The following is a 10,042-nucleotide window of genomic DNA, read 5'->3' as shown; positions in this document are numbered from 1 at the left end:
CCCAAAATAACCTTCTTGATTCTGGTATGAAACAGAAAGGATTATTTTTGGAAGAAAAATAGGGGAGGAAGGGAAGAAAAAAATATCAGAAAAATTTGCTGAGCATCAATAGATTTGAGTGTTCAATCCAAAACTCTTCAGGTAAATCAGTGTGGGTCAGTCTATGCCCTGAATGTGTGTGTATGAGCAGGGCAAAACATCGGCCAGGAAATGCTCCGTGGTGCCTTTCGCACCAGCTCCCTTCTGCCATGGCCCAAGCGATCTCCTGCGGCTACAAGGAGCACTTTACCCCCAGCAGCATTTCATGCTCTTTGCATGGGCTGGGAGGTTTTCCGTGCCCACGGTGTCCATGGGGACTTGAGGAGCTCCCCACCCAAAGCTCTGGGGAGATCTGAGCGTTCCTGCGGGGGAAGATGATGCTGCAGGGGAGCACACTCCCATCGGGGCTGAGGTACCACCGCCAGCCAAAACCCAGCCAGCGTCCCGGAGCCCCAGGAGGTGAAACCCATCACTGTGGCACAAGGCTCTGTCCGAAAGCTGTGCAGTGACCTTGAAGTACCTTAATTTGTCCAGATGAAGGTGAGGAGTGAGGACTGCTCTTACAGGAACTGCGCTGTTCATTTGCTTGCGATACACTTTGAGCGTAATAATCTCCTGGTGATTTCTTGCCTGGTTTTGTTCAAGCAAATCACTGTAATTTTAGGGATGTGCATTGATACGGGAAAGCTTCATTCAGCTGGAAACATCTTGCTGATTGAAAGTAAATCACCTTAGGTAAAACAGAAACAGTATGGGATTTATTTCCTCTGGTGGGCCGTTGGAAGTGTCTACATATGTCTTTTACAGTGACCCAGGCAGTCTGAAGCCACACAAAGTTCCCTGAATTTAGCAGGAAACGTTTCAGAGGCATTGGCTTGAGGGATGACACGGTGCAGGAGATGTGTCAGCCAGGGCAGGAGAACCTGTGTGCGAAGCTGTGAAAGGGCTGGAGGACACCGAGCTCTGGAAGGAAGAGGGGCAGAAGGGGTGTCCACAACAGGCTCCACTGCCGAGCGCTGCCGACTCTCTCCCTCTGGCACGAGAAGGGGAAGTTTTGTAGGATTAAATGTCTTCAGACCAGCTGAGTTTAAGGAGCTTCTCACTGCATACCAAGAGGCTCCATCTCAGAAAAGCAAACGCTCTCCTTGAGAGCTCTTGGAGGGCAGGTGAGGTACCAGAAGACAGGAAAAAAATGTAAACATGGTGTCTATCTCTAAATATAGAGGGAGAAGAGAGGAGTAAGAATTATAGACCAGTCAACTTCTAGAAGCTTTCAAGAGAATTGAACTATCAGTCAAACAATTTGCAAGCACCTAGGAGATAAAAAGGGATATGAGTGACATCCAGCACGGATTATTCAAAAATGAGGTGTGTTAAACTCATCCCATTTGATTTCTTGGCAGAAGCAGGAGAATAATTGATGCCATATCTAGATTTTGGGAAGGGTTTGACATGGTCCCACTTGACTTTCATAAGGTGACCTGGGAAAACAGTCTAGATAAAACTACTTCAGTTCTTACACAAAAATAGGTGAGTAGCACAACTCTCTCCCAAAGAACACAGTTCCTGGTGGCTGATGGTCAGAGCAGAGCCTCTGTCCGCCAGGGCTCTGCGAGGGGCAGGGTTGATTTCCTGCAAAATCTTCATCAACAAAAAATGGATGAAAATACATCAGTAGACCTGGCAACGGCGTGGAGCTGGGAGGGGTACTTCAGCACAGCGGAGGGTAAGCTCTGCTGCTCAAAATGGTCTTGGCAGGTTAGAGGAGCAAGGACTAGGTCTAGCTAGGGGCACTCTGCCTCAAGGAGGAGGAGGACCCGGTTGGAGAAGGGGTAGGGAAGAGTCACTAAACCTGGCTTAGGCTCGAAGGAAAGCACCAGAACACCTTGTCTGGGATTGGAGCAGGGAGTGGGGGAACCTGCAGCCTCTGCTCCAGGAGGCTTTCGGGACAGGAGGACGGGTATTGCCTCAGGAGTGTCCCAGGCCAACTGGTCCCTTGCTAGGCTCAGCCCCAGCTGAGATCCGGCCCTACCACGCTGGAGCTGCCGTGTGCTTTGTTCAAAGCCGCCGTTTCACAACCGCTGGGGCAGTGCGTGTCGGCAGGGACGTACGGCAAAATTATCTCTAGCTTTGCCTTTTCGATGCATGTGGTTTGTAGCGAGAGGCTGAAGGCATGTAAGTGCTTTGTTGAACAGAAGCCAAAGCAAGCTGCTACGTGGAATGCACCCCCGCTTTTCAAGTATTTCATTTATTTTGTAATTAAGCAATAATCACTGAGGCACCGGGCCCTTCTTCAGGATTAATGGCTTGGTGGGGGATGGCAGAAGATCTGACCTGCAGTGGAACCATTTTCCCCAGCACCTGCCTGTTAGCACCGTTCTCAAATGTGTACGGCCACACAACGTGCCAACCTGCAGGGTCTGCTGCTCGCAGCCGGGGGACAGGGAGCGGTGGCAAGAGGTACCGCGGACAGTCGGGTTGCTTCAGTTGTCTCTCACCGTTCCATTTGGAGCGTGGTGTTTCATTAGGCACTTGGTGAATGAAATGGCTTTTTAATTGCTCGGGATTGCTATTTAAAATGACAGCATTGTCTCCCCACCCTCCAGAGCCCCGAGGATCCTCTTAAATCCCTTTTCTTCCTTGGCCCTGGAGAGAACTGGCTCTAGCCTGGCACAGAGGAGCCTGGCTGCAGCGGTTTCCTTTGTCTTGCAGACACAGGAAAAAACCCAAGCCATTGAGAAAACAGAGGATTCCCATTTCTAGTGCTGACAACCCTCTGCTCCCATTCATTTGTGGGTTGCTTCAGCAGCAGCCCACCCTGCCTGACACCTTAAAGACTTCCCAGGCTTTGCACTGCTCACACTGGGGACGTTTAATGGCCACAGCTCACTGCAGTACCCGAACCCCACTGCTTCTTGTGTCCTGCGGCACCCAGGCTGGCCCCAGCCATCCCCCATAGACCTCTGGAGAGGGTTGTTGGGGCTTGAGATGTCTTCCAGGCAGTAGAGGACAACAGCAGGCAAGAAGGAAGGTGTATCCCAAACAGCAGCATGAACATTCCGAAGGACTATGGAAAAAGTTTATCCATCAGATTGCCAAGGCAAGCAAGAGGAGGGACGTTTGCTAAAAGCATAGAGGACAATAAACCAGTTCACAGTGTCCTCGCAGGCTTTGGAACGGCACTAGTCAGTGGGGATTTGCTTGCTCAGACGTTGGGTAATGTGCTAACTGCATGGTTGATTAATGCGAGGGTAATTCCTACAGCAAAACTTCAACAGCGGCGTCCGCAGTGCTGCGCTCAGTCGCCGTGGCTGCCTTCCCGGAGAGATTTCACGGAAGAACGATCAGGGGGGTTTTTTCTCCATGCTCTTTCCTGCCCCCTTTAAAAGTAGCGCTTTTACGTCTGTGCTTTGAACGGTGTCAGCGCGCTGCCCAGTCAGCAGTGTGCTCTCCGGGGGATCCCAGAGCCACTTCCCATCCCTTCAGCACGAGGAGCCCTGATACCTGATAGGGAGCTTACTGCTTTGGAGCCTTTAGCAACACTGAGTATTCAGAAGTGGAAACATCAGGCACCAACTTCATGGCACAAGATGGTTTAGACTCTGAGACAGACCAAAGCTCACCTCAAAGGTGTTACAGCTCTTTGTCCCTCTTTTTGCCATCTCAAATCCCGAAAGGCAGGAACAAAGCCAGCCTGAGGAGTGGGCACACTCTGATCTCACCGGCCTGGTCAGCGGTTGGACCAAACAAATTCCAGCTGTATCCTCTTGCAGCCCTTACAGTGCCCCTCATGCCCGTCCTCTTCTTGCCCCTTTCTAACCCCCTCTTACGTTTTCTTCTCTCAGTTGCCCAGAACCAACATTTAGTCCCCTCTGCCCCAAAATCCAACCCCAGGCAAAGCAATGGGAGAGCTTTGTTCTGGTGATGTTTCTGCTAACCGCCCACCTGCCTCCCTCGGGACCCCAGCTCTGCCGAGCTCCTTGCTGCCGTGCTCGGAGCCGGGGGGAACCGGTGCTGCACAATCCCTCTTGAATTCAAACAGGACTGATGCAGATGCTGGTGCTTTGTGCCAGCCATAAGTCTCCAGGTTTGACTGCAACTTTTGGCAAAGAACACATTTCGCAGGAGTTCAGCAACTTGTCTGAGTAACAGTAAATGATCCATGAGATCCAGTGCCCACACACGACTCTGCTGGCCCTCTTCCTTCCCCGTTACTCAAACGCTGCTGCTCCAAACCTCCGCCCAGGCACTGGATTCACACGAAATAAAAGCTCCAGAGTACGAGGTCTGCTCTTGCCCAAAACTCTTCATCAAAATCAGAACTAGCTATAGCAAAAAATGTCGACAGATTAGCCAGTCTGGATTTACCAAGTCAGGGACGTTTCCATCCACCCCTGCTCTTCTCAGCCTAGGCGAGACAAACCAGCAGCCCCCTGTGCTGTTTCCAGCGCGCCAGCACCGTTCGCCCCTCCCTGGAGCTCAGCCACTCGAGCAAGGGGCTCTGCCCAGTTCCTCGGATCAGTAGCTTAAAAATTTCCTGGAACCAATTAATTTGAACTAGTGCCTGTCTCGGGCTGTCTTTGCTCGTAGTCATATTTTCCAGGACTCGGAGGGAGCTGGAGCCACTCCTCCGAGGAGCTCAGTGTTCAGTGTGAGTGAGCAAAGGCTATGGTGGGGAGAGCAGAGAGGCGCTCGCTTGTGTTAGAAAACCTTTCCCTGAGCTTCACATCACGGGAAGTAGGTCTGTCTCTTTGTCAGCGTGTTTCTGTCGGCCTCGTTCGTTATGCAGTCATCTGTTAATAACATGGGGCTGGCACCCAGCCCTGATCTCCACCGCCATGCCGGCACGGTATCCGTTGCAAGCTCGCTATGATCCCCGCCAGCGCTCCCTCTCCCCCGGGGGATGCCAGCGCTGGATGGGACCTTGGTCTGCTTGTATCCGCATTATTAAAAAAGGAAGCAGAAATCCTGTTACAGGCAGGATGCTGGGTTTTATCAGCGACAGATCTGTTATGAAGGACTCTCTGTCGTCCAGTGAGATCTGAGGATGAGCAAGCAAGGACTTCATTTCGGCTAAGCAGATCATCCTCTCTGCCAGTATTTAAGAGACAGGATCATAACTTATGCCTTCACTGGGAAGAATGATTGTCAAACACAATTAGCTCTGCAAATCCTGCTGTTTTCTGGACACGCCCGGGCTTAGTTCTTGACTGACTTAGAGGTGAAGAAATTACAGGGGTCAGTTTCTGGAGCTGGCTGCAGGGACTCAAGAACTCCCTCCATCAAATAGTTCCCCTAATAGAGCCCTACGCACGGAGCATCCGAGGCGCAGAGCTGATAGGGCTGTGGGGCTCCTTCCCACCTTGCTTGACATGCCTTGAGGCAGCAAAACTCCCAGCACTGTTTTTAAAGGAGAGGGAAGAAGGGAGGAGGTGTGAAGGGTTGTAAGTACTTTAAGTGCTACACAGCTAAGTCATTTCATCTACCCGTGCCTGCGTCCCCGTGTGTGTGTGGGGGGTATTTCGACTCTGGTTCCCTTTGTAGGGCACCCCAGGAGCTACTATGAAAAGGACTAGACAAGAACCAGGGTTTTCTATCCCTCGATTCTGCAGTTAAGATCTGATCTGAAGGTCATTGTGAGCACTGAACATATTTCCATAGGCCTTGACAGGAAAGTCAGTGTAGGACCTGGAAAGCTCCCCGCTGTGACCGGTAAGTAGGCAAACGTGAGGCTCCGGTGTTCGCAGCTCAGTTGGGAGGGAGGTACCATATGCGCCAGCTCTGCACAAAACCTCCTTGACTGAGAGCAAAAGGGATGCTAATTCCAGGCACTGGGCTCTGACACACCACTGGTGAACAACCAGAAAAGGTTTAAAGAGAAATGCTGACTAAATGGAGTGACTTGAGCTAGCAGATGTGCTCTTCAGAGGAGCACAGCTCGCTTTTAAACATCTCCCCCATTGAAATGACATTCTCAAGTGGGTTTTGTCCTTTGTGTTTTCTTCAGGATCATCCATGAGGATGGCTTCTCTGGAGAAGACGTGAAGCAGTACAAGCCAGTGGTGTACAGCAACACTATACAGTCACTGGCAGCTATTGTACGTGCCATGGACACCTTGGGCATCGAGTACGGTGATAAGGAACGACGGGTAAGTTCAAAGCCCCGCTGCTCGGGTACGGAGAGCTGAGCACCTGGAGACTCCAGAGCACGAACGGGAGGGTTTGCACAATCTGAATCCCCTGTGGGGGGAAGCTTTACATCACCATTTTTTACATCACCGTTGTGTGCCTATTGCACGTGCAGGGTGTGCCACAGAGGTGCAGGCACAACTGCATATGGCACGCTAAGAAATGTTGCCCAGGAGACCTCGGTGTCACACAGCCACAATCTCTCATGCCCTGGCGGTAGCCACTACTGGTACCTGTAATCGAGATACGGCCTAGACAGAGGCACGAGCAGGCTTGGGGAGGCAGTGAGAGCTCGTGTCCTGTCTCCTGTGTGTGTGCTGGATACACGGGCTGCAAGGAGAAACGTCCCAGGGAGAAGCCTTGCTGCTCTTCAGTCCCTTCCAGCAGCCTGCTAAGATAGCAAAGCTTTCAGGATTCACTTGACTTTTGCGTGGGCTTGACTGGCTTTTACTCACTCACACACACACACACGCACACCCCCCATCTGAGTGTACCCAAACAGCGATTTCAGCTGCAGCTGCAGGGATGTTACCTCAGTGAGGTTTGCATGGACGGGGTCTTCGGCAGCAGCGTTAGCGTGTGTCTTATCAGAACAGCTCTGCTGCCTGGCAGCCTTCTCTTGCCCCACACCTAGGCCAGCCTGTCCTTTTACAGTTGCTGCTCTGTCAGTACTTTAACCAGCTCCCTATTTTTAAACAGCGGCTCCTCTGTGAGCTGCCCCTGCCAGCCTCTGCCTTGTCTCTTTGCATTCCTGGCTCAGACCAAGCCCACACGGAGAAACTCAGAGCTCTAGAGAAGTCACAACCACCCTTTTTACATGCTGCCACCCCAGGGCAAGTAAAACCGCTTGGTTTCACTGGAAATAAAATAAATTCAGGTTAACGACCTGGTAAAGGCAAAGTCCTGCATGCCACTGAGTTTGTCATGACTATTTTTAGGTAGCTATCAAATGACAGATGTATGACATACCCCAAACTCCTTATCTGAGGGTTGATAATAAAAGCATTCGCTAGAAAGGCTGCCAAAATCCTGCCGTGGCGTTACTGTCGGAGGAGGTACCTTACTTCTCCCAGTCACAACGGGGTAGTTTGATTTCCTCGCATCTAGGGATTTTTCCCAGAGGAACTCTAAATCCTGCAGACATTTCCATCCCAAACGTAGAGATGAGACCGTAATGGAGTTCTTGTGAGCGTGCCGAGAACTAATGCTGATGGCTTTCGAACTGAATGCATTAATCTGTTGATTACTCGGTGACTCAGCTCTCAAGGCAACGTATCTTGTCTCAGCTAAAAACCTATGCCCAGGAAAACAGAAACAAATCATTCTCCATGTCTGATAAGTAGTCTGTGGCAGACGGCTTTAAAATATAAAATTTCTTTCTTTTTTTTTTTTCTTTTTAATGCCTGAAGTTCTAATCGAGGAGGGAAACTCGGCAGTGCCTTAGTGCCAGGCCTGGCAAAGTGCGGGGTGTGAAGGGGGAGAGCTGTTATCAGGACTGGCAGGAATGAGAGCTGGCGTACTGGCCTGCACAAAGGGTCGCGTCCGTTCCTGTTCCTCTGAAAAGATGCCAAATGTTCGAGGTTGAAGTGATAACTCAGGCTGGAAAGGAGCTCAGGAGGTGTCTAGCCCAACCTCCTGCTCGAGCAAGGACAGCTCTGGGGTCAAACCAGATTGCTCAGGGCTTTATCCAGTTGGGTCCAAACTCCTCCAAGGCTGGAGACTGCACAGCCTCCTGGGGCAGCCTGGTCCACCGCTCTGCTGTCCTCCTGGTGGGAGGGTTTCTCCTTATGTCCAGGGTGAACCACTCCTGTTTCTTATGCTGTAGGGTGGCAGAGAGCCTGAGCTGCACCTTGCTTCTTGCCAACCTAGTTCCCCCGCAGTCTGTAGTCCAGGAGGAGTGCGTCCTGTGTCAGGCTGACTCTGTACAGACAAACCTGCGACAAACCACTATAAACCAAACAACGGTCTGGAAGTGCTGGTTCGGGGTATCTTCTCCCTTTGTAGAGGGAGTAATATTCCTTCCTTCAGCAGCAGAGAAAGGGGAAAGAAGCCAAGTCTCTCAGGCCATGATCTTGTGCTTGCTCCTTTCTATTAGTCAACCTCCACAGAAAGTTGCTGGTATTGGCATGAAATAGTATTTATTTTAATCTTACAAAGAAGCGGTGGCTTCTGCTGCCCTGCTTTTGTTATTAATGCACAGCTGCTATAAAGAGGGGCCATTAAACAGGCGATTTGTCGAGCATTATGCTACATGCTTCATCCCTTTGCAAGCAAAGCTTTTCTATTTTAAAAGTCATTCCTCAGCCAAGGGTTTCCAACAAATCTTTTAGTGGGGGATTTTCCCCCATTCATCACTTAAGCCCCCAAGAGAAGAGAGCTTGGGAGGGGCGCTGGGGCTGCTCGAGCCTGATTCAGCAGCAGGGAAGGAGGGGGCACAGCCCCAGCACAAGTTCTCCCCAGGGGCTGTTTGGTTATTACAGCTTCCCCCACCCCGACTTCCTGGGAGAGGCATCTGCCCCTGTATCGCTTCCACATGGCACCCTGACAGTGTTGGGAGCAAAAAAAAACCCTCCCGTACTTAATAAATGCGAATGAGATGATTTGTGCTTTTGTTATTGAGGTAAAGTTACCAAATCCTCTCTCGCTGTTCTCCTTTATCTCCTGCCCATAATTGTACCTGCAGTGTTTAGTCTACTCGAAGCGAAAAGACTGGGGGAAGAGTCCAGACTAAACCCCTGAGCTCTTGTCAGGCAAGGGAGATCCATGTAGGAAATGGGAGTTAAAAAGACAAAATAAATCATGAAAAGCAGATGCCTCAAGTCTCACTGACCCTCTCTGCTGGTAAGGATCTGTCCCCAGGTTAAGAGCAAAACAGCGTGCGCGCAGGGTATCACTGACAAACGTGCTCCTTGTGGAGGGGAGCAGGTTTTCTTGCAGCTGTGCCTGGCCCAAGGAAGGTTCATGACCTGCAGGCAGCACCTAGGTCCTTGCTTCATCAAGACCATGTCCTGCCATGGCCCAGTCAGGCTGAAACTCCAGAAAAGCCCTGGAAGTGCTCAAGAGCCTCCAGCTGGCCGGTGGGGCACTGCTCGGTCCTTACCTTTCTAATCAGATTGGCGGGCAGGAGGAGTCAGGCCGTAACGAGTAGCCTCTGCATTAAGCGGTTCTCCAAAGCACCCATGTAGTAATAAAGGAAACTCCTCACTGGTTCCCGCTCCGTGTACCCAGGCAGAGCTCATGGGGAAGGGAAGTTTGGAGCTGGGAACCTAGAAGTCAGGACAAGGGTTTGGGTGTGATCAAGCAGGATGGGCAGGGCAGTGCTGGGTTTCCTTCTCTCCTCCTGAAGAACCAGCAAGTCCAGCTTCAGAGATCCCAACCAGAAGAAGCGTGAGGTCTCTTCCCTGGTGGGTCAATGCTGACCTCAGATGCTGCTTGGAAATGCAGCACCTGCAATTCTGCTTGGGCGAGACGCCAGAGCTGCAGGCTGGGGGCCCTGGGGGTGTCCGCAGCTTGGAGTGGTCCCGGGCTGCAGCGAGCCTGCCCAAGCAAGCGTGCCACCCCGCCAGGCTGGGGAGAAAACGTGAACTCTTGTTGGCATGAACCAGACAGAAGGGGGCTGAAGTTGTTCGGAAATCACTCGACAGAGAATCCCAGTATCTGTGGCGTGGCTCAGAAAGGTGTGTTGGAGGTGGCAGGGTCACAGGTCCAGCGCTTGGGGTGCGGAGCTGGCTGCAAATTGACGTGTTTTCCCAAAAACGTCTCTGCTTCAGCTGAGAAAGGGAAAACTAAAAAGCTGTTGAAGTGGCAGTGGCAG

At 51.4% G+C, this 10,042-nt stretch overlaps 1 protein-coding gene across 1 annotated transcript in view; it reads left to right on the top strand.

Annotated features, from left to right (window-relative positions):
* Positions 1-4,877: 4,877 nt before the first annotated feature.
* GNAO1 (guanine nucleotide binding protein (G protein), alpha activating activity polypeptide O) overlaps positions 4,878-10,042 on the top strand; it is an 80,398-nt gene continuing 75,233 nt past the window's right edge. Inside the window, exons 1-2 of the mRNA XM_010136433.1 lie at positions 4,878-4,888; positions 6,047-6,188. Of these exons, the coding sequence (XP_010134735.1) occupies positions 4,878-4,888; positions 6,047-6,188 (153 nt within the window). The remainder of the gene's footprint in view (positions 4,889-6,046; positions 6,189-10,042) is intronic.

The sequence above is a fragment of the Buceros rhinoceros genome, unplaced genomic scaffold, assembly GCF_000710305.1.
Source record: "Buceros rhinoceros silvestris isolate BGI_N320 unplaced genomic scaffold, ASM71030v1 scaffold17945, whole genome shotgun sequence".
Classification (NCBI taxonomy): Eukaryota; Metazoa; Chordata; class Aves; order Bucerotiformes; family Bucerotidae; genus Buceros; species Buceros rhinoceros.
Note: the sequence above shows the minus strand (reverse complement) of the source record. Positions and strands in the feature narration are given on the sequence as shown.